Source organism: Telmatherina bonti (genome assembly GCF_933228915.1).
Source record: "Telmatherina bonti genome assembly, chromosome: 24".
Lineage (NCBI taxonomy): Eukaryota > Metazoa > Chordata > Actinopteri > Atheriniformes > Telmatherinidae > Telmatherina > Telmatherina bonti.
In genome coordinates, this window is record NC_136633.1 from 3478520 (window position 1) to 3503636 (window position 25117).

Consider the following 25117-nt stretch of genomic DNA (forward strand, 5'->3'; position numbering starts at 1 on the left):
GTGGTGCTTTCAGGTTCGTACCTGTGGTGCTTTCAGGCGCGTACCTGTGGTGGTTTCAGGTGCGTACCTGTGGTGGTTTCAGGTGCGTACCTGTGGTGGTTTCAGGTGCGTACCTGTGGTGGTTTCAGGTGCGTACCTGTGGTGGTTTCAGGTGCGTACCTGTGGTGGTTTCAGGTTCGTGGCTGTGGTGGTTTCAGGTTCGTACCTTTGGTGCTTTCAGTCGCGTACCTGTGGTGCTTTCAGGTTCGTGGCTGTGGTGGTTTCAGGTTCGTACCTGTGGTGGTTTCAGGCGCGTACCTGTGGTGCTTTCAGGTGCGTACCTGTGGTGCTTTCAGGTTCGTACCTGTGGTGCTTTCAGGTGCGTACCTGTGGTGCTTTCAGGTGCGTACCTGTGGTGCTTTCAGGTGCGTACCTTTGGTGCTTTCAGGCGCGTACCTGTGGTGCTTTCAGGCGCGTACCTGTGGTGCTTTCAGGTTCGTGGCTGTGGTGGTTTCAGGTTCGTGGCTGTGGTGGTTTCAGGTTCGTACCTTTGGTGCTTTCAGGTGCGTACCTGTGGTGCTTTCAGGTGCTTACCTTTGGTGCTTTCAGGCGCGTACCTGTGGTGCTTTCAGGTTCGTACCTGTGGTGGTTTCAGGTTCGTACCTGTGGTGGTTTCAGGTGCGTACCTGTGGTGGTTTCAGGTGCGTACCTGTGGTGGTTTCAGGCGCGTACCTGTGGTGCTTTCAGGTGCGTACCTGTGGTGCTTTCAGGTGCGTACCTGTGGTGGTTTCAGGTTCGTGGCTGTGGTGGTTTCAGGTTCGTACCTTTGGTGCTTTCAGTCGCGTACCTGTGGTGCTTTCAGGTTCGTGGCTGTGGTGGTTTCAGGTTCGTACCTGTGGTGGTTTCAGGCGCGTACCTGTGGTGCTTTCAGGTGTGTACCTGTGGTGCTTTCAGGTTCGTAGCTGTGGTGGTTTCAGGTTCGTACCTGTGGTGGTTTCAGGTTCGTACCTGTGGTGCTTTCAGGTGCGTACCTGTGGTGCTTTCAGGTTCGTGGCTGTGGTGGTTTCAGGCGCGTACCTTTGGTGGTTTCAGGCGCGTACCTGTGGTGCTTTCAGGTTCGTACCTGTGGTGGTTTCAGGCGCGTACCTGTGGTGGTTTCAGGCGCGTACCTGTGGTGCTTTCAGGTTCGTACCTGTGGTGGTTTCAGGCGCGTACCTGTGGTGGTTTCAGGTTCGTAGCTGTGGTGCTTTCAGGTTCATACCTGTGGTGCTTTCAGGCGCTTACCTGTGGTTCTTTCAGGCGCGTACCTGTGGTGCTTTCAGGTTCGTAGCTGTGGTGGTTTCAGGTTCGTACCTGTGCTGGTTTCAGGTGCGTACCTGTGGTGCTTTCAGGTGCGTACCTGTGGTGGTTTCAGGAGCGTACCTGTGGTGCTTTCAGGCGCGTACCTTTGGTGGTTTCAGGCGCGTACCTGTGGTGCTTTCAGGTTCGTACCTGTGGTGGTTTCAGGCGCGTACCTGTGGTGGTTTCAGGCGCGTACCTGTGGTGGTTTCAGGTTCGTACCTGTGGTGGTTTCAGGTTCGTACCTGTGGTGCTTTCAGGCGCGTACCTGTGGTGGTTTCAGGTTCGTACCTGTGGTGCTTTCAGGTTCGTAGCTGTGGTGGTTTCAGGTTCGTACCTGTGGTGCTTTCAGGTTCGTACCTGTGGTGCTTTCAGGCGCGTACCTTTGGTGCTTTCAGGCGCGTACCTGTGGTGCTTTCAGGTTCGTAGCTGTGGTGGTTTCAGGCGCGTACCTGTGGTGGTTTCAGGCGCGTACCTGTGGTGCTTTCAGGTTCGTACCTGTGGTGGTTTCAGGTGCGTACCTGTGGTGGTTTCAGGTGCGTACCTGTGGTGGTTTCAGGTGCGTACCTGTGGTGGTTTCAGGTGCGTACCTGTGGTGCTTTCAGGTTCGTACCTGTGGTGCTTTCAGGTGCGTACCTGTGGTGCTTTCAGGTGCGTACCTGTGGTGCTTTCAGGTGTGTACCTTTGGTGCTTTCAGGCGCGTACCTGTGGTGCTTTCAGGCGCGTACCTGTGGTGCTTTCAGGCGCGTACCTGTGGTGCTTTCAGGTTCGTGGCTGTGGTGGTTTCAGGCGCGTACCTGTGGTGGTTTCAGGTTCGTACCTGTGGTGGTTTCAGGCGCGTACCTGTGGTGCTTTCAGGTTCGTAGCTGTGGTGCTTTCAGGTTCATACCTGTGGTGCTTTCAGGCGCTTACCTGTGGTGCTTTCAGGCGCGTACCTGTGGTGCTTTCAGGTTCGTAGCTGTGGTGGTTTCAGGTTCGTACCTGTGGTGGTTTCAGGTGCGTACCTGTGGTGCTTTCAGGTGCGTACCTGTGGTGGTTTCAGGCGCGTACCTGTGGTGGTTTCAGGCGCGTACCTTTGGTGGTTTCAGGCGCGTACCTGTGGTGCTTTCAGGTTCGTACCTGTGGTGGTTTCAGGCGCGTACCTGTGGTGGTTTCAGGCGCGTACCTGTGGTGCTTTCAGGTTCGTACCTGTGGTGGTTTCAGGCGCGTACCTGTGGTGGTTTCAGGTTCGTAGCTGTGGTGCTTTCAGGTTCATACCTGTGGTGCTTTCAGGCGCTTACCTGTGGTTCTTTCAGGCGCGTACCTGTGGTGCTTTCAGGTTCGTAGCTGTGGTGGTTTCAGGTTCGTACCTGTGCTGGTTTCAGGTGCGTACCTGTGGTGCTTTCAGGTGCGTACCTGTGGTGGTTTCAGGCGCGTACCTGTGGTGGTTTCAGGCGCGTACCTTTGGTGGTTTCAGGCGCGTACCTTTGGTGGTTTCAGGCGCGTACCTGTGGTGCTTTCAGGTTCGTACCTGTGGTGGTTTCAGGCGCGTACCTGTGGTGGTTTCAGGCGCGTACCTGTGGTGGTTTCAGGTTCGTACCTGTGGTGGTTTCAGGTTCGTACCTGTGGTGCTTTCAGGCGCGTACCTGTGGTGGTTTCAGGTTCGTACCTGTGGTGCTTTCAGGTTCGTAGCTGTGGTGGTTTCAGGTTCGTACCTGTGGTGCTTTCAGGTTCGTACCTGTGGTGCTTTCAGGTTCGTACCTGTGGTGCTTTCAGGCGCGTACCTGTGGTGGTTTCAGGTGCGTACCTGTGGTGGTTTCAGGTGCGTACCTGTGGTGGTTTCAGGTGCGTACCTGTGGTGCTTTCAGGTGCGTACCTGTGGTGGTTTCAGGCGCGTACCTGTGGTGGTTTCAGGCGCGTACCTTTGGTGGTTTCAGGCGCGTACCTGTGGTGCTTTCAGGTTCGTACCTGTGGTGGTTTCAGGCGCGTACCTGTGGTGGTTTCAGGCGCGTACCTGTGGTGGTTTCAGGTTCGTACCTGTGGTGGTTTCAGGTTCGTACCTGTGGTGCGTTCAGGCGCGTACCTGTGGTGGTTTCAGGTTCGTACCTGTGGTGCTTTCAGGTTCGTAGCTGTGGTGGTTTCAGGTTCGTACCTGTGGTGCTTTCAGGTTCGTACCTGTGGTGCTTTCAGGTTCGTACCTGTGGTGCTTTCAGGCGCGTACCTGTGGTGGTTTCAGGTGCGTACCTGTGGTGGTTTCAGGTGCGTACCTGTGGTGGTTTCAGGTGCGTACCTGTGGTGGTTTCAGGTGCGTACCTGTGGTGGTTTCAGGTTCGTGGCTGTGGTGGTTTCAGGTTCGTACCTTTGGTGCTTTCAGTCGCGTACCTGTGGTGCTTTCAGGTTCGTGGCTGTGGTGGTTTCAGGTTCGTACCTGTGGTGGTTTCAGGCGCGTACCTGTGGTGCTTTCAGGTGCGTACCTGTGGTGCTTTCAGGTTCGTACCTGTGGTGCTTTCAGGTGCGTACCTGTGGTGCTTTCAGGTGCGTACCTGTGGTGCTTTCAGGTGCGTACCTTTGGTGCTTTCAGGCGCGTACCTGTGGTGCTTTCAGGCGCGTACCTGTGGTGCTTTCAGGTTCGTGGCTGTGGTGGTTTCAGGTTCGTGGCTGTGGTGGTTTCAGGTTCGTACCTTTGGTGCTTTCAGGTGCGTACCTGTGGTGCTTTCAGGTGCTTACCTTTGGTGCTTTCAGGCGCGTACCTGTGGTGCTTTCAGGTTCGTACCTGTGGTGGTTTCAGGTTCGTACCTGTGGTGGTTTCAGGTGCGTACCTGTGGTGGTTTCAGGTGCGTACCTGTGGTGGTTTCAGGCGCGTACCTGTGGTGCTTTCAGGTGCGTACCTGTGGTGCTTTCAGGTGCGTACCTGTGGTGGTTTCAGGTTCGTGGCTGTGGTGGTTTCAGGTTCGTACCTTTGGTGCTTTCAGTCGCGTACCTGTGGTGCTTTCAGGTTCGTGGCTGTGGTGGTTTCAGGTTCGTACCTGTGGTGGTTTCAGGCGCGTACCTGTGGTGCTTTCAGGTGTGTACCTGTGGTGCTTTCAGGTTCGTAGCTGTGGTGGTTTCAGGTTCGTACCTGTGGTGGTTTCAGGTTCGTACCTGTGGTGCTTTCAGGTGCGTACCTGTGGTGCTTTCAGGTTCGTGGCTGTGGTGGTTTCAGGCGCGTACCTGTGGTGCTTTCAGGCGCGTACCTGTGGTGCTTTCAGGCGCGTACCTGTGGTGGTTTCAGGCGCGTACCTTTGGTGGTTTCAGGCGCGTACCTGTGGTGCTTTCAGGCGCGTACCTGTGGTGCTTTCAGGCGCGTACCTGTGGTGCTTTCAGGTGCGTACCTGTGGTGCTTTCAGGCGCGTACCTGTGGTGCTTTCAGGCGCGTACCTGTGGTGCTTTCAGGCTCGTACCTGTGGTGGTTTCAGGTTCGTACCTGTGGTGCTTTCAGGTTCGTACCTGTGGTGCTTTCAGGCGCGTACCTGTGGTGGTTTCAGGTGCGTACCTGTGGTGGTTTCAGGTGCGTACCTGTGGTGGTTTCAGGTGCGTACCTGTGGTGGTTTCAGGTGCGTACCTGTGGTGGTTTCAGGTTCGTGGCTGTGGTGGTTTCAGGTTCGTACCTTTGGTGCTTTCAGTCGCGTACCTGTGGTGCTTTCAGGTTCGTGGCTGTGGTGGTTTCAGGTTCGTACCTGTGGTGGTTTCAGGCGCGTACCTGTGGTGCTTTCAGGTGCGTACCTGTGGTGCTTTCAGGTTCGTACCTGTGGTGCTTTCAGGTGCGTACCTGTGGTGCTTTCAGGTGCGTACCTGTGGTGCTTTCAGGTGCGTACCTTTGGTGCTTTCAGGCGCGTACCTGTGGTGCTTTCAGGCGCGTACCTGTGGTGCTTTCAGGTTCGTGGCTGTGGTGGTTTCAGGTTCGTGGCTGTGGTGGTTTCAGGTTCGTACCTTTGGTGCTTTCAGGTGCGTACCTGTGGTGCTTTCAGGTGCTTACCTTTGGTGCTTTCAGGCGCGTACCTGTGGTGCTTTCAGGTTCGTACCTGTGGTGGTTTCAGGTTCGTACCTGTGGTGGTTTCAGGTGCGTACCTGTGGTGGTTTCAGGTGCGTACCTGTGGTGGTTTCAGGCGCGTACCTGTGGTGCTTTCAGGTGCGTACCTGTGGTGCTTTCAGGTGCGTACCTGTGGTGGTTTCAGGTTCGTGGCTGTGGTGGTTTCAGGTTCGTACCTTTGGTGCTTTCAGTCGCGTACCTGTGGTGCTTTCAGGTTCGTGGCTGTCGTGGTTTCAGGTTCGTACCTGTGGTGGTTTCAGGCGCGTACCTGTGGTGCTTTCAGGTGTGTACCTGTGGTGCTTTCAGGTTCGTAGCTGTGGTGGTTTCAGGTTCGTACCTGTGGTGGTTTCAGGTTCGTACCTGTGGTGCTTTCAGGTGCGTACCTGTGGTGCTTTCAGGTTCGTGGCTGTGGTGGTTTCAGGCGCGTACCTGTGGTGCTTTCAGGCGCGTACCTGTGGTGCTTTCAGGCGCGTACCTGTGGTGGTTTCAGGCGCGTACCTTTGGTGGTTTCAGGCGCGTACCTGTGGTGCTTTCAGGCGCGTACCTGTGGTGCTTTCAGGCGCGTACCTGTGGTGCTTTCAGGCGCGTACCTGTGGTGCTTTCAGGCGCGTACCTGTGGTGCTTTCAGGCGCGTACCTGTGGTGCTTTCAGGCGCGTACCTGTGGTGCTTTCAGGCGCGTACCTGTGGTGCTTTCAGGCTCGTACCTGTGGTGGTTTCAGGTTCGTACCTGTGGTGCTTTCAGGTTCGTACCTGTGGTGCTTTCAGGTGCGTACCTGTGGTGGTTTCAGGTTCGTACCTGTGGTGCTTTCAGGTGCGTACCTGTGGTGGTTTCAGGTTCGTACCTGTGGTGGTTTCAGGCGCGTACCTGTGGTGGTTTCAGGCGCGTACCTGTGGTGCTTTCAGGTTCGTACCTGTGGTGGTTTCAGGCGCGTACCTGTGGTGGTTTCAGGCGCGTACCTGTGGTGGTTTCAGGCGCGTACCTGTGGTGGTTTCAGGCGCGTACCTGTGGTGCTTTCAGGCGCGTACCTGTGGTGGTTTCAGGCGCGTACCTGTGGTGGTTTCAGGCGCGTACCTGTGGTGCTTTCAGGCGCGTACCTGTGGTGCTTTCAGGCGCGTACCTGTGGTGCTTTCAGGCGCGTACCTGTGGTGGTTTCAGGCGCGTACCTGTGGTGGTTTCAGGTTCGTACCTGTGGTGCTTTCAGGTGCGTTCCTGTGGTGCTTTCAGGTTCGTACCTGTGGTGGTTTCAGGCGCGTACCTGTGGTGGTTTCAGGCGTGTACCTGTGGTGCTTTCAGGCGTGTACCTGTGGTGCTTTCAGGTTCGTACCTGTGGTGCTTTCAGGCGCGTACCTGTGGTGCTTTCAGGCGCGTACCTGTGGTGCTTTCAGGTGCGTACCTGTGGTGCTTTCAGGTTCGTACCTGTGGTGGTTTCAGGTGCGTACCTGTGGTGGTTTCAGGCGCGTACCTGTGGTGCTTTCATGTTCGTACCTGTGGTGGTTTCAGGTGCGTACCTGTGGTGCTTTCAGGTTCGTACCTGTGGTGCTTTCAGGCGCGTACCTGTGGTGCTTTCAGGCGCGTACCTGTGGTGCTTTCAGGTGCGTACCTGTGGTGCTTTCAGGTGCGTACCTGTGGTGCTTTCAGGTTCGTACCTGTGGTGCTTTCAGGTGCGTACCTGTGGTGCTTTCAGGTTCGTACCTGTGGTGGTTTCAGGCGCGTACCTGTGGTGCTTTCAGGTTCGTACCTGTGGTGCTTTCAGGTTCGTACCTGTGGTGGTTTCAGGCGCGTACCTGTGGTGGTTTCAGGCGTGTACCTGTGGTGCTTTCAGGTTCGTACCTGTGGTGCTTTCAGGCACGTACCTGTGGTGCTTTCAGGTGCGTACCTGTGGTGCTTTCAGGTTCGTACCTGTGGTGGTTTCAGGTGCGTACCTGTGGTGCTTTCAGGTTCGTACCTGTGGTGGTTTCAGGCGCGTACCTGTGGTGCTTTCATGTTCGTACCTGTGCTGGTTTCAGGTGCGTACCTGTGGTGCTTTCAGGTTCGTACCTGTGGTGCTTTCAGGCGCGTACCTGTGGTGCTTTCAGGCGCGTTCCTGTGGTGCTTTCAGGTGCGTACCTGTGGTGCTTTCAGGTGCGTACCTGTGGTGCTTTCAGGTTCGTACCTGTGGTGCTTTCAGGTGCGTACCTGTGGTGCTTTCAGGTTCGTACCTGTGGTGGTTTCAGGTGCGTACCTGTGGTGGTTTCAGGCGCATACCTGTGGTGCTTTCAGGTTCGTACCTGTGGTGGTTTCAGGCGCGTACCTGTGGTGCTTTCAGGTTCGTACCTGTGGTGCTTTCAGGTTCGTACCTGTGGTGGTTTCAGGTTCGTACCTGTGGATCCAGATGATGAAGGAGGAGGCGGGAGCTCTGATATCAGAACTGAAGCAGAAGTTGGAGGATGCAGACCTGAACCCGGGTCAGAAGATGGTCCTCCTGAGCCATGGTTTACACGGTGAGTCTGCTGCTGTCTGTGAGAACGACAGTGACTTCCAGAGGTCAGGATGTCCTTCTATTTTTTCTCTCAGCGGTTCTGAACTCGGCGTCCGTGCAGCTGGATGGCGGTGCGTTGACTCGAGTCAAGTCTCAGCTGTATGACAGCGGCGTCCTGAGTCAGTGTGTCCCCCTGCTGTCTCTGCCTGCCAGCAGGCTGCAGGGACACTGGAGCGCCGCCACCAACCTCGCCCACCTCACCAGGTACACCTGACACACTGGTTTGGTCGTTTAGACTAGTATGAATCACTAATCACATTAACTAGTATCTTGACTGCTCTGCTAACCGGTCGGCAGTAAAATGTGGGGTTGGAGTGGGGGGGCTATCCTTTCGGGAAGCAGAGCTGCATGATGCACAGCGCTGCCTTTTACATCACTTTACAACATGTTTAATTTTAATGTGAGTTTAAATAGAAAAGCAGCCATGTGCAAGTTTAATTTTCAGACTCATTTTTTCATTACCTGTTTGTAAAAACTGTGTTTCACTGTCTATTATCGCAGGGCAACACCGTTCAGGTAGGAGACTTAATATCATCCTACAGTCTGGAGAAGCAGTGACGAGAGTCGCTTTTTAACTTCCATGCTGTAACCACGACTGTTACAGGATAGAACGTTTTTATAACAACATGGACGAAGAACGAGCGAATATTCTCACTTTTAATCATGTGAGATGGATTTGATAACGCTGGCGTGGCTATTTTGTCTTTATTAGAAGTAACGCTGTGGACAGCCGACCAGTAGGGGGCAGTGTAGGGACCAGTTTAAACCAGATGTAAGGTAACAATATGGACAGCCGAACAGTAGGGGGCAGTGTAGGGACCAGTTTAAACCAGATGTAAGGTAACAATATGGACAGCCGACCAGTAGGGGGCAGTGTAGGGACCAGTTAAACCAGATGGAAGGTAACAGTGTGGACAGCCGACCAGTAATCAGTGAAGAAACTGGAACCTTCTAGAATGAGGAAGAACCACATCCAACAACCGTGTTCTGTCTACAGTTCCTGCTGTGTTGGGGTGGACGTCCGCGGCCAGTCGGAGGCCTTCCTCAGCCTGTTCCTGCCGTCCGTCATGGACTCTCTACTGTCACTGGCCAGTCAGCTGATGAGCCGAGCAGAGGTGAGCAGCAGTGTCCCGTCCATGTTTCTATAGCTGCAGACTAACAGGCGATGTAACTCTTCTGTCTCTCAGTGCGTTTCTCTCCTCAAGACGATGATGGATGCAATCAGCTGTCTGCTGTCTGCTCACACTCAGCTCACCCCTCAGGGTGAGTTTATGCATTTACTCAAATTTATTACACATTTATTACACATTACAACATTTATTACACATTCATACCATTTATTACACATTCATTCACATTTATTACACTTTACAACATTTATTACACAGTCATACACATTTATTACACTTTACAAAGTTTATGACACATTCATACACATTTATTACACTTTACAACATTTATTACACATTTATACGCATTTATTACACATTACAACGTTTATGACATTCATACATATTTATTACACTTTACAACATTTATGAACCCTTATCACACACATTTATTACACATTACACCATTTATAACATTATTACATACTACAACATTTATTAGTCACTCCCAAATGTATTACAAATTTACACGTTTATTCCACATTTACACAAATTACACATCCACACAGATTTATAACACATTACACACATTTATTATACTTTCACACTCATTTATTACTTATTTATACACATTAATTACATACATTTATCACACATTCACAAAAATTTATTACACATTTACATTGACCTATTACTCATTTACACACTAAAAATGTCTATTATACATTACACACATTTCTTACACATTCATACACATTTACTTCTATATACATTTATATGTATTTATTACACATTTACAGATATATACTACACATTACAAATATTTATTATACAATTAAACACAAATATACAAATTAACTTACTGATTGATATCCAGAAACATGACTGGGTCTGCTACTAATTTTATCTTTTACGGTGGATGGGAAGTGCAAAACATTGCATGGAGTGAAAAATGTTTGTTTACACCGTAGAAACAACATTTACATGTAAAAGAAACACAAATAAAAGTATTTGTTTTTGTAAACATGGTTTCTCTGATGTAAACGTAAGAGTGTTTACATGTATTAATTCAATTCAATTCAACTTTATTTATATAGCGTCAAATCACGGCAATGCCATCTCAAGACGCTTTACAGACAGAGGGGAAAACATAATGAAAGCCAATTCATAACAGCCTATATAAGGAAACCAACAGATTGAGTTGAGTCCAACTCAATCTCCCATCCTGAGCAAGCACACTGGCGACAGTGGGAAGGAAAAAACTCCCTTTTAACAGGAAGGAAACCTCCGGCAGAACCCGGCTCAGGACAGGCAGCCATCTGCCTCTGCTGTGTGGGGGGAAGAGGACAGAAAGACAACAGACAACAGGAACTGCTACTCCCGGCCAGGGAGACCTGCTGAGACAGGAGACATACATGTTAATGATGCAACACTGTTATGGGGGGGGGGGGGTAAAAGAAAGAGATAAAGAGAAAAAGAAAGAAGCTCAGTGTGTCAGGAAATGTCCCTCAGCAGTCTAAACCTATAGCAGCATAACTAAGGGATGCTAACCATCCCTAGCTATAGGACTTATCAGAAAGATAAGTCTTCAGCCTAGTCTTAAAGGTGGGGGGGGTGTCTGCTTCCCTAACACTAACTGGGAGCTTATTCCATAAGAGAGGGGCCTGATAACCAAAGGCTCTGCCTCCTGCTCGGCTCTTTGAGACTCTAGGAACCACAAGTAAGCCTGCAGTCTGCGAACGAAGTACTCTACTTGGTATATAAGGAACTATGAGGTCTTTGATATATAGTGGTGCCTGGTTGTGGAGGGCTTTATATGTAAGGAGAAGGATTTTAAATTCTATTCTAGATTCAACAGGCAGCCAATGAAGAGAGGCTAAAACTGGAGAAATATGATCTCTCCTGCTGGTTCTGGTCAGGACTCTGGCTGCAGAATTCTGGATCAGCTGAAGGCTTTTCAGGGCATATTTAGGACAGCCCAGTAATAGAGAGTTACAGTAATCTAGTCTCGAAGTAACAAAAGCGTGAACCAGTTTTTCTGCATCACTCTGAGACAGAATGTCCCTAATTTTGGCTATATTACGTAAATGAAAGAAGGCTGTTTTAGTAACCTGCTTAATATGTGGCCAAAGGACAGGTCAGGGTCAAATATTACTCCAAGGTTTCTCACTGTAGCACTGGAAGCTAAAGTAATGCCATCCAGGTTCATTACAAAACTGGAAAATTTAGCTCTGAGTTTTTCCAGATCCAACGAGAATTACTTCAGTCTTATCTGAGTTTAAGAGGAGAAAATTTCTAGACATCCAAGTCTTTATGTCTATGAGACAATTTTGTAGCCTATCGGGCTGATTTGTTTCATCTGGTTTAAAGGATAAGTATATCTGAGTATCATCTGCATAACAATGAAAGTTTATTCCATGCTGTCTAATAATTTTGCCTAAAGGGAGCATATATAGCGTGAAGAGTATTGGTCCAAGTACAGAACCTTGAGGAACTCCATGACTTACTGTAGTTTGGGAGGAGGACTTGTCATTTACATGAACGAACTGAAGTCTATCAGATAAATATGATTTAAACCAGCTTAACGCTGTACCTGTAATTCCAATCATCTGTTCTAGTCTCTGTAACAGAATGTTATGATCGACTGTATCAAATGCAGCACTAAGATCAAGCAAGATAAGTACGGACACAAGTCCTTTGTCTGAGGCCATAAGAAGGTCATTAGTAACTTTCACCAATGCTGTCTCAGTGCTATGATGAGCTCTAAATCCTGACTGAAACTCCTCACATAAATTATTTCTGCTCAGGTGGGCATGTAGCTGAGCTGAAACTATTTTCTCCAGAATTTTGGACATAAACGGGAGGTTAGATATAGGTCTATAATTTGCTATCACCTCTGGATCCAGAGATTGCTTTTTAAGTAAAGGCTTGATTACAGCAGTTTTAAATGATTGTGGTACATATCCTGTCACTAAAGACATATTGATAAGATTTAGTAGTGATGTATTAATTAAAGGGAAAATGTCCTTAAAGAGGCTCGTTGGGAGAGGGTCTAAGATACAGGTGGATGGTTTAGATGAAGCTATTATTTTAGTTAATTCAGAGGGTTGGACAGGACAGAAACTATTTAGACACAAGTCAGATCCTGGTTCTAAGGATGCTTCGGAGACCACAACAGGCTCAACATTATAGGTAGAAGGAAGAATATTGTGGATTTGATCTCTAATAGTGTCAATTTTATTCCTGAAAAAATACATGAAATCATCCCAGCTAAGTGAGAAAGGAATACATGGCTCCACAGCGCTCCGGCTCCTAGTAAGCCTAGCTACAGTGCTGAAAAGAAACCCAGGGTTGTTTTTGTTTTCCTCTATCAATGATGAATAATAAGCTGTTCTTGCCGTACGTAAGGCTTTTTTGTATACAATTAAACTTTCTTTCCAGGTTAAGTGAGACTCCTCTAGTCCTGATGAACGCCATCTGTTTTCCAAACGCCTTGATGCCTGTTTTAGAGCTCGAAGCTGGGAATTAAACCAGGGAGCCTTCATAATCTTACCTAATTTCTTCTTCTTTAGGGGAGCAACATTATCCAAGGTTGTACGCATTGAAGCTGTTATAGTATCAGCATGTTGATCAATCTGAGCAGGAGTAAGGCTTAAAGGGGGACTCTCAGTCATGCTAACACATGGTAGAGGGGAAAAAATTGATTCAATTGATTGTTTAAATTTTGTAATAATATTGTCTGATAAACATCTACTATAGTAGAATTTATTTTTGGTCAGTGAGTAATCAAATAAAGTGAATTCAAAGGTTAATAAGAAGTGATCGGACAAGACAGGGTTTTGAGGAAATACTTTGAGCTTATCAGTCTCAATACCAGATGTTAGAACAAGATCAAGAGTATGACCATGAGAGTGAGTGGCTCCATTGACATTTTGTGAAAACCCAATTGAGTTTAGAATAGAGCTAAAGGAAATGTTTAAACTATCATTTTCATGGTCAACATGAATATTAAAATCACCTAGTACAATGACCTCATCAGTAGTCAGCACTAACTCAGACAAGAGATCAGAGAATTCTGTCAGAAACTCGGAGTAAGGTCCAGGTGGGCGATACACTAATGCTAAAAGGAGCGGTTTCTCTCAATTCCATTTTGGATGAGATAAATTTAATGTCAGGAATTCAAAGGATTTATAGTTAGTTTTGAGCTTAGGATTAATTAAAAAATTCTGACTGAAAAATAGCTGCAACACCTCCTCCTCTGCCTGTAGTTCTAGGAATGTGAAAGTTTAACTAGTTAGCTGGCGTAGCTTCATTAATACTAACATAATCCTCTTGCTGTAACCAGGTTTCCGTAAGACAGAATAAATCAATGTGGTGATCACCTATCAAGTCATTGACTAATAAAGACTTATTTGGGAGGGATCTGATATTCAGTAGGCCACACTTTATTGTCTTATTTTCAGATTTTATTAGATCCATTGTTTTTATTTTTATGAGGTTTTCACGATTAACCCCAGAAGTGTTTTTGTGTTGTTTAATTCTTACTGCTGGGAAGTTGTATAAGGTCGGAATGGGGTTTTGGGTGGGCGGCGGCAGGTGGGAAGCTGCAGAAAAGTGTGTAGGACTACAATTCTGTATTATTGTTCACAGCCACTATAATCCCTCCTGAAGGACTCCATCTACCAAACCAGCATTATTACTTCTTACTTACACTAACAGCTTCCCTCATGTTGCTGTGTCTTCGCAGTCCTCAACTCTGTCCACTATGAGCACATCCAGATATGTGAGGACGCCACTGTGTCCCTGCGCTGCGTCCAGATGTGGATTCAGACCTGCACCGCCAGCAGGTCCCGCATGATTTGGTGTCCTCCATTTTTTTCCGTAACAGATACATGATGGTTATTCTCGCTTCCAGGACCTTCCTCTCCAGCCTGACTGACGACTCCGTCCTGCTGCTGCTCAACGACACAATCGGCCAGTTAGCTTTCAGCTCCAACTCTGCCGTGGGCGTGGCCTCCATCAGACTGATGCTCGTCATGGCCAGTCAGCTGGGGCCCCGTCTCCAGCCCCTCTTCCTCAGCTTCAAAGGTCAGAGTTCACACATGTTGACCTGCAGCAGGTGAGACATTCAGCTTGACCAAGAAGTTTAGCGGTATCACTATGTCGCTGCAGGTCTGGACAGCCTGCTGGACAAAGACTGGAGGGGGCGGGGCTTTGATCAGGATGTGGATCAGCTGATTTCACTCATCCAATCAGGGGCGGTCATGAGGATCCAATCCGAGGTCAGCACGTGTCTGGACTCTAGTGTTCCCAGAAAAGTTCTGTCAGAGTTGTTTTATTATCTTCATGGTTGTTGTTAATCTGCTGGTCTGGTCACACTTCTGGTCGTGAAGGAGCCTGAGCAAGGTTGAGCGGTTCCAGCTAGATACAGCTCAGTGTTTCCGGGTCCAGGTCTTCAGGACCCCCCGGCCATGCATGTTTTGTACGTAACCCTACTTTAACACACCTGAATAAACAAAGAACTTGATGAGAAAGTTTAATCATCAGACTCGGGTGTTGTGGAGGAGGAACACGTCTAAAACATGCAGGACAGAGGGTAGAACCAGATCATGAATGCAAAAGGATGAAAAAAGTTTCGTCCTCAGGCTGTCTGGACTCTCCCTGAGACAGATGCTCCGTCATCCAGGAACTGTTGCTCCTCCACATCCAGAGGAGCCAGATGAGATGGATGGATGGATGGGCTGATGGATGTACAGATGGATGGATGAAGGATAGATGGATGTATAAATGAATGAATGGATGTATAGATGGATGGATGTATAGATGGATGGATGGATAGATGGAAAGATGTATGTATGTATGGATGGATGTATAGATGGATGGATGGATAGATGGATGGATGGATGCATCGATGGATGGATGTATAGATGGATGGATGGATAGATGGAAAGATGGATGGATGGATGGATGTATAGATGGATGGATGTATAGATGGATGGATGGATAGATGGATGGATGTATAGATGGATGGATGGATAGATGGAAAGATGGATGTATGGATGGATGTATAGATGGATGGATGTATAGATGGATGGATGGATAGATGGATGGATGGATGCATCGATGGATGGATGTATAGATGGATGGATGGATAGATGGAAAGATGTATGGATGGATGGATGGATGTATAGATGGATGGATGGATAGATGGATGGATGGATGCATCGATGGATGGATGTATAGATGGATGGATGGATAGATGGAAAGATGGATGTATGGATGGCTGTATATATAAATGAATGAATGATGGATGGATGTATCGATGGATGGATGGATGGATGGATGAATGGATGTATAGATGGATGAATGTATGGATGGATGAATGATGTATAGATGGATGGATGGATGTATCGATGGATGGATGGATGGATGGATGAATGGATGTATAGATGGATGAATGTATGGATGGATGAATGATGTATAGATGGATGGATGGATAGATGGAAAGATGGATGTATGGATGGATGGATGGATGTATAAATGAATGAATGATGGATGGATGTATCGATGGATGGATGGATGAATGGATGTATAGATGGATGAATGTATGGATGGATGAATGATGTATAGATGGATGGATGGATGTATCGATGGATGGATGGATGGATGGATGAATGGATGTATAGATGGATGAATGTATGGATGGATGAATGATGTATAGATGGATGGATGGATGTATAAATGGATGGATGGATGGATAAATGGATGTATAGATGGATGTATAGATGTATAAATGGATGTATAGATGGATGGATAGATGGAAAGATGGATGTATGGATGGATGGATGGATGTATAAATGAATGAATGATGGATGGATGTATCGATGGATGGATGGATGAATGGATGTATAGATGGATGAATGTATGGATGGATGAATGATGTATAGATGGATGGATGGATGTATAGATGGAGGTATAAATGGATGGATGTATAGATGATGGATGGATGTATAGATGGAGGTATAAAAGGATGGATGTATAGATGTATAAATGGATGGATGTATAGGTGGATTGATGGATGTATAGATGGATGGATGGATGTATAAATGGATGGATGGATGGATAAATGGATGTATAGATGGATGTACAGATGTATAAATGGATGTATAGATGGATGAATGGATAGATGGATGGATGGATGAATAGATGGATGTATAGATGGGTGGATGGATGGATGGATGGATGAATAGATGGATGTATGGGTGGATGGATGGATGTATAGATGGATGGATGGATGGGTGGATGGATGGATAGATGGATGTATAGATGGATGGATGGATGGATGTATAGATGGATGGATGGATGGATGTATAAATGGATGGATGGATGTATAGATGGATGTATAGATGGATGGATGTATAGATGGATGTATAGATGGATGGATGGATGTATAAATGGATGGATGGATGTATAGATGGATGGGTGGATGGATGGATAGATGGATGACTGTATGGATGGATGAATGATGTATAGATGGATGTATAGATAGATGCATAAATGGATGGATGGATGTATAGATGGATGGATGGATGGATGGGTGGATGGATGATAGATGGATGGATGGATAGATGGATGAATGTATGGATGGATGAATGATGTATAGATGGATGGATGGATGGATGTATAGATGGATGTATAAATGGATGGATGGATGTATGGATGTATAGATGGATGGATGGATGTATAAATGGATGGATGGATGGATAAATGGATGTATAGATGGATGTATAAATGGATGTATAGATGGATGGATGTATAGATGGATGGATGTATAGATGGATGAATGGATAGAAGGATGGATGGATGTATAGATGGATGGATGGATGAATAGATGGATGTATAGATGGGTGGATGGATAGATGGATGGATGGATGGATGAATAGATGGATGTATGGGTGGATGGATGGATGTATAGATGGATGGATGGATGGGTGGATGGATGGGTGGATGGATGGATAGATGGATGTATAGATGGATGGATGGATGGATGTATAGATGGATGTATAGATGGATGGATGGATGGATGTATAAATGGATGGATGGATGTATAGATGGATGTATAGATGGATGGATGGATGGATGTATAAATGGATGGATGGATGTATAGATGGATGGGTGGATGGATGGATAGATGGATGACTGTATGGATGGATGAATGATGTATAGATGGATGTATAGATAGATGCATAAATGGATGGATGGATGTATAGATGGATGGATGGGTGGATGGATGATAGATGGATGGATGGATAGATGGATGAATGTATGGATGGATGAATGATGTATAGATGGATGGATGGATGGATGTATAGATGGATGTATAAATGGATGGATGGATGTATGGATGTATAGATGGATGGATGGATGTATAAATGGATGGATGGATGGATAAATGGATGTATAGATGGATGTATAGATGTATAAATGGATGTATAGATGGATGGATGTATAGATGGATGAATGGATGGATGGATGGATGTATAGATGGATGGATGGATGAATAGATGGATGTATAGATGGGTGGATGGATAGATGGATGGATGGATGGATGAATAGATGGATGTATGGGTGGATGGATGGATGTATAGATGGGTGGATGGATGTATAGATGGATGTATAGATGGATGGATGGATGGGTGGATGGATGTATAGATGGATGGATGTATAGATGGATGTATAAATGGATGGATGGATGTATAGATGGATGGATGGATGGGTGGATGGATGGATGATGTATAGATGGATGTATAGATGGATGGATGTATAGATGGATGTATAGATGGATGGATAGATGGATGTATAGATGGATGGATGGATGGATGTATAGATGGATGTATAAATGGATGGATGGATGTATAGATGGATGAATGATGTATAGATGGATGGATGGATGGATGGATGTATAGATGGATGGATGGATGGATGGATGGATGTATAGATGGATGTATAGATGGATGGATGTATAGATGGATGGATGGATGGGTGGATGGATGGATGGATGGATGTATAAATGGATGGATGGATGTATAGATGGATGGATGGATGGGTGGATGGATGTATGGATGGATGTATAGATGGATGGATGGATGGATGTATAGATGGATGTATAGATGGATGGATGGATGGATGTATAGATGGATGTATAGATGGATGGATGGGTGGATGGATGGATGAATGTATGGATGGATGAATGATGTATAGATGGATGGATGGATGGCTATATAAATGGATGGATGGATGTATAGATGTATTAATGGATGGATGGATGAATGGATGTATAGATGGATGAATGTATGGATGGATGAATGATGTATAGATGGATGGATGGATGTATCGATGGATGGATGGATGGATGGATGAATGGATGTATAGATGGATGAATGTATGGATGGATGAATGATGTATAGATGGATGGATGGATGTATAAATGGATGGATGGATGGATAAATGGATGTATAGATGGATGTATAGATGTATAAATGGATGTATAGATGGATGGATAGATGGAAAGATGGATGTATGGATGGATGGATGGATGTATAAATGAATGAATGATGGATGGATGTATCGATGGATGGATGGATGAATGGATGTATAGATGGATGAATGTATGGATGGATGAATGATGTATAGATGGATGGATGGATGTATAGATGGAGGTATAAATGGATGGATGTATAGATGATGGATGGATGTATAGATGGAGGTATAAAAGGATGGATGTATAGATGTATAAATGGATGGATGTATAGGTGGATTGATGGATGTATAGATGGATGGATGGATGTATAAATGGATGGATGGATGGATAAATGGATGTATAGATGGATGTACAGATGTATAAATGGATGTATAGATGGATGAATGGATAGATGGATGGATGGATGAATAGATGGATGTATAGATGGGTGGATGGATAGATGGATGGATGGATGGATGAATAGATGGATGTATGGGTGGATGGATGGATGTATAGATGGATGGATGGATGGGTGGATGGATGGATAGATGGATGTATAGATGGATGGATGGATGTATAGATGGATGGATGGATGGATGTATAAATGGATGGATGGATGTATAGATGGATGTATAGATGGATGGATGTATAGATGGATGTATAGATGGATGGATGGATGTATAAATGGATGGATGGATGTATAGATGGATGGGTGGATGGATGGATAGATGGATGACTGTATGGATGGATGAATGATGTATAGATGGATGTATAGATAGATGCATAAATGGATGGATGGATGTATAGATGGATGGATGGATGGATGGGTGGATGGATGATAGATGGATGGATGGATAGATGGATGAATGTATGGATGGATGAATGATGTATAGATGGATGGATGGATGGATGTATAGATGGATGTATAAATGGATGGATGGATGTATGGATGTATAGATGGATGGATGGATGTATAAATGGATGGATGGATGGATAAATGGATGTATAGATGGATGTATAGATGTATAAATGGATGTATAGATGGATGGATGTATAGATGGATGAATGGATAGATGGATGGATGGATGTATAGATGGATGGATGGATGAATAGATGGATGTATAGATGGGTGGATGGATAGATGGATGGATGGATGGATGAATAGATGGATGTATGGGTGGATGGATGGATGTATAGATGGATGGATGGATGGGTGGATGGATGGATAGATGGATGTATAGATGGATGGATGGATGGATGTATAGATGGATGTATAGATGGATGGATGGATGGATGTATAAATGGATGGATGGATGTATAGATGGATGTATAGATGGATGGATGGATGGATGGATGGATGTATAAATGGATGGATGGATGTATAGATGGATGGGTGGATGGATGGATAGATGGATGACTGTATGGATGGATGAATGATGTATAGATGGATGTATAGATAGATGCATAAATGGATGGATGGATGTATAGATGGATGGATGGGTGGATGGATGATAGATGGATGGATGGATAGATGGATGAATGTATGGATGGATGAATGATGTATAGATGGATGGATGGATGGATGTATAGATGGATGTATAAATGGATGGATGGATGTATGGATGTATAGATGGATGGATGGATGTATAAATGGATGGATGGATGGATAAATGGATGTATAGATGGATGTATAGATGTATAAATGGATGTATAGATGGATGGATGTATAGATGGATGAATGGATAGATGGATGGATGGATGTATAGATGGATGGATGGATGAATAGATGGATGTATAGATGGGTGGATGGATAGATGGATGGATGGATGGATGAATAGATGGATGTATGGGTGGATGGATGGATGTATAGATGGGTGGATGGATGTATAGATGGATGTATAGATGGATGGATGGATGGGTGGATGGATGTATAGATGGATGGATGTATAGATGGATGTATAAATGGATGGATGGATGTATAGATGGATGGATGGATGGGTGGATGGATGGATGATGTATAGATGGATGTATAGATGGATGGATGTATAGATGGATGTATAGATGGATGGATAGATGGATGTATAGATGGATGGATGGATGGATGTATAGATGGATGTATAAATGGATGGATGGATGTATAGATGGATGAATGATGTATAGATGGATGGATGGATGGATGGATGTATAGATGGATGGATGGATGGATGGATGGATGTATAGATGGATGGATAGATGGATGGATGTATAGATGGATGGATGGATGGGTGGATGGATGGATGGATGGATGTATAAATGGATGGATGGATGTATAGATGGATGGATGGATGGGTGGATGGATGTATGGATGGATGTATAGATGGATGGATGGATGGATGTATAGATGGATGTATAGATGGATGGATGGATGGATGTATAGATGGATGTATAGATGGATGGATGGGTGGATGGATGGATGAATGTATGGATGGATGAATGATGTATAGATGGATGGATGGATGGATATATAAATGGATGGATGGATGTATAGATGTATTAATGGATGGATGGATGGATGTATAGATGTATAAATGGATGGATGGAAATATATATCCTCATTGTGCTGTTTCTGTGTGTGTAGGTAGGAACTGAGCGCGTGCGAGCGGCCTGTGTGGTCCAGGCGGCCTGGAGGTCGTATCAGACCCGACGGCGAGTAAAGAGCCTGAACAGAGCCGTCAGCGTGCTGCAGAGGAGATACAGGTCATCTGCATGTTTCTGTTGATGGTTTCCATGGCAACGCACCAGCTGGGATAGGAAACAATGATCAGTTTATCTTCCCCTACCTCTTCATCCTCCTCTACCTCCTTCCCTCTGACCCTAACACTCCTCTGTGTGTCAGGGCTCGAAGGAGGCAGGAGCAGGAGCATAGGGAGGCGCAGCTGTGGGAGGAGGAGCTTAAGTATCAGGTAGATGAGAACGGAGATGATGATGATGATGATGATCAGACCAGATGAAGCTGGTAATGTGTGTGTAGGTGTGTGTGAGGCGGCTGCAGGCGAGGAGGGCGTTCCACCTGAAGCAGAGACGACAGCTGCAGCTGCTTCCTCCAGGTAATCACCCTCCCATCACCAGAACCTTCCAGCGACTTTAAGCAGCTGATGGCTGCAGCTGTGTGTGTGTGTGTGTGTGTGTGTGTGTGTGTGTGTGTGTGTTCAGAGCAGGTGCAGTCCTACCTGCAGGAGTGTGAGCGGCAAGCAGCAGTGGTCATCCAGAGCTCCTGGAGAGGCTTCAGAGAGAGACGACGCTACAACACACTGCAACACACACTGAGAGAGGCACATACTCAGCAGCAAGCGGCCAGGACGTTGCAGACAGCGGTGCGTATCTGTTGGTGGGTCGTAGGTCGCTCGCAGGATAATTACAACAATGACGCGTGAAATAAAGCAAAAGAAAAATGTAAAGATAAATAAAGATATAAAATTGTAAACACAAATAAAAAACTGATTCATGCAAAAAAAAAAAAGGATTTTCCGCTACCAATACTAGCCATGCTAGCCATGGTTACCATGCTTTCCATGCTAACCATGCTACCAATACTAGCCATGCTAGCCATGGTAACCATGCTTTCTATGCTAACCATGCTACCAATACTAGCCCTACTAACCATGCTAACAATGCTTCCCATGCTAACCATGCTTTCCATGTTAACCATGCTACCCATACTAGCCATGCAAAACCATGCTAACAATGCTTTCCATGCTAACCATGTTACCAATACTAGCCATGCTCTTCATACTAACCATGCTTTCTATGCTAACCATGCTACCAATACTAGCCATGCTAACCATGCTACCAACAGTAGCCATGCTAGCCATGGTAACCATGCTTTCATTACTAGCCATGCTACCTATACTAGCCATGCTAACCATGCTTTTCATGCTAACCATGCTTTCCTTTTTAACCATGCTTTCTATGCTAACCATACTAACCATGCTAACAGCTCTCAGGCTCTGAGGATAAAAGCGTGTCATGCTTCCTGTGTGTGAGACGATTGGACGTAGTGCAGATCAGAGACACCTGCCCTGCACACACCGAGCTGTATGAACACCCTCTGCTCTCTTAGGTACGCCGTTTCCTAGAGAAGCGTCGCTCAGCCAGGGCTCCGCCCCCCGCTGCTCTCTGGATTGGACAGGAGGGTTTGACAGACAGTCAGAGGGTGGAGCTGAAACAGCAGGTGGAGGAGTACATCGCTTCGCATCGGGTGAGGATCTGATTCGTTTCACCGTGCGAACCTGTGTGACGCTCTGCATCATGGATGTGTGTGTTTGTGTGTGCGGCAGTCGCTCCGTGTGTCTCCGGAGGAGTGTGCGTCCCTCCATGAGGAGGTGCAGCTGCTGCTGCAGGCGGAGCTTCAGAGAGGAGCGCAGCAGAGAAGGGAGGCGCAGCGGGTAGAGGCACTGCTAGCTTGCATGCACACACAGTTGGAGCTGCTGAGAGGTATCAGACTAGCATCCTGAACCCAACTTCACGCACATCTATTGTTCTATAAACGTATGTAAAATGTATTTCAGCTGGTTTCTGCAACGTTCTTCCCTTTCTGAACCGTTTCTACCTCACCCCCCCCCACCCGATGCTTGGCTGAATCAACCATCTGGGGCCTCGGGTTGGTCCTTAAAGGAACTGTTTAGTTGCTTTGGACATCTTTATCACATTTTGTTTGTCATCAATATGTTTCTACAGATGCCCCGCCCCTCTCTGCTGCCACGGTAACAGATGCAGAGTCCTTCCTGAGCCCGTCGGGGTCCATTGCCTCCCGAGCACGTGATGCACACAACACCATGCTGCAGGCTAAACGGCTGCCCTGGTGGAGGACACTGGGAAAGCTGGAGTCGGCCATCTCTGGCCCCGCCCACCTGCAGGAGCTAGAGGCGGAACTTGGAGGACTGTACATAGGTGGGGCAGCCGGCGGACTGCAGCTTTAACGTGAAGTAACCTGTCACCACACACGTCAACAGGATCAGATAGAATGTTTCAGATGTCTAAACACCCACAGAGTGAGCTGAATGTCTGACAGGAAACATCTCCATGATCTATAAACTCTCTTACGAAGACAGTTTTCCTTCTACAGGACAGTAAACGCATTGTCATTCATAACAGCATGAGACAACGATGCCAAGGTCTTCTTGCACTTCAGTTACTTCTGCTTCAGTCCTGAATGCAACCCTGATTCTAAAAATGTTGGATCTCAGTAATATGTGAATAAAGACTGAATTTATCCACATTCGCTAGACTCGTCCTATTAATCCCATGGAATTTCTTCTTTAAAACGCAGAATCGTTATGAATCTCTGTGCACGTAGGACAATGAAGACCTTGCAGATTTCACCATGCTGAACCACATCCTGCATCACCACAGCAGCATGGTGGAACAGGAGAACTGGTCTGCAGCAGTGCAGACCTTTCGCCAGTACAAACATCTGGAGCATCATGGAAGCAGAAATCCAGTAGATCAGCTGGAATTCTGCATCAGACCAGAACAGGACGACATTCTCGCAGCTGCTCTCCTCACTTCCAGATGTTACCAGGCAGGTTTTAGAAGAAGAGAAGGTGCTAACAATGTTAAACATCACCAACAAACTACTTTTAATACATGCTAACAATGCTAATGATGCTAAACATCACCCAGAAACTACTTTTTATTAATGCTAATAATGCTAATGATGCTAAACATCACCTAGAAACTCCTTTTATACATGCTAACAATGCTAATGATGCTAAACATCACCCAGGAACTACTTTTTATACATGCTAGCAATGCTAATGATGCTAAACATCACCAAGGAACAACTTTTTATATATGCTAATAATGCTAATTATGCTAAACATCACCTAGAAACTACTTTTTATACATGCTAACAATGTTAATGATGCTAAACATCACCAAGGAACAACTTTTTATTAATGCTAATAATGCTAATGACGCTAAACATCACCAAGGAACAACTTTTTATTAATGCTAATAATGCTAATGACGCTAAACATAACCTAGAAACTACTTTTTATACATGCTAACAATGTTAATGATGCTAAACATCACCCAGAAACTACTTTTTATATATGCTAGCAATGTTAACAGATGCCAAACATCACAAAGGAACAACTTTTTATTAATGCTAATAATGCTAATGACGCTAAACATCACCTAGAAACTACTTTCATACATGCTAACAATGCTAATGATGCTAAACATCACCCAGGTACTACTTTTAATACATGCTAGCAATGCTAATGATGCTAAACATCACCTAGAAACTACTTTTTATACATGCTAACAATGTTAATGATGCTAAACATCACCCAGAAACTACTTTTTAAACATGCTAGTAATGCTTACAATGCTAAACATCACAGAAGAACTACTTTGAATAAATGCTAAGAATGCTAAAAATAACTCAGGAACCACTTTGTATACATGTTAGTAGAGCAGCAATGCTAAATATCACACAGGAACTACCGCTAGTTTGTTTACATGCTAAAAGCTCCAAACAATGCTAAACATCAGCATGGTTAGTAAAGTTTAAGTGCAATAACAGAGTGAAAAAAGTTGATTTTTAACAATTTAAAGGAG

At 46.0% G+C, this 25117-nt stretch overlaps 1 protein-coding gene across 1 annotated transcript; it reads left to right on the top strand.

The window, feature by feature from the left end:
• The first annotated feature begins 7719 nt into the window (after positions 1 to 7719).
• On the top strand, positions 7720 to 23532 carry iqcb1 (IQ motif containing B1). The gene is made up of 14 exons (XM_079264208.1): positions 7720 to 7847; positions 7921 to 8089; positions 8883 to 9000; positions 9073 to 9148; positions 13742 to 13841; positions 13910 to 14082; positions 14167 to 14276; positions 21132 to 21250; positions 21390 to 21456; positions 21525 to 21600; positions 21707 to 21867; positions 22614 to 22751; positions 22831 to 22987; positions 23231 to 23532. The coding sequence occupies exons 1-14, from the start codon at positions 7739 to 7741 to the stop codon at positions 23470 to 23472; spliced, it is 1815 nt and encodes a 604-aa protein (XP_079120334.1). The 5' UTR covers positions 7720 to 7738; the 3' UTR covers positions 23473 to 23532.
• The last annotated feature ends 1585 nt before the right edge of the window (positions 23533 to 25117 follow it).

Coding starts and splice junctions, on each gene's coding strand:
- iqcb1 (XM_079264208.1), top strand. CDS start 7,739: ATGATGAAGGAGGAGGCGGGAGCTCTGATATCAGAACTGAAGCAGAAG. Junction 7,848..7,920: donor CCTGAGCCATGGTTTACACG/GTGAGTCTGCTG, acceptor TTTTTCTCTCAG/CGGTTCTGAACTCGGCGTCC. Junction 22,752..22,830: donor AGTACATCGCTTCGCATCGG/GTGAGGATCTGA, acceptor TGTGTGCGGCAG/TCGCTCCGTGTGTCTCCGGA.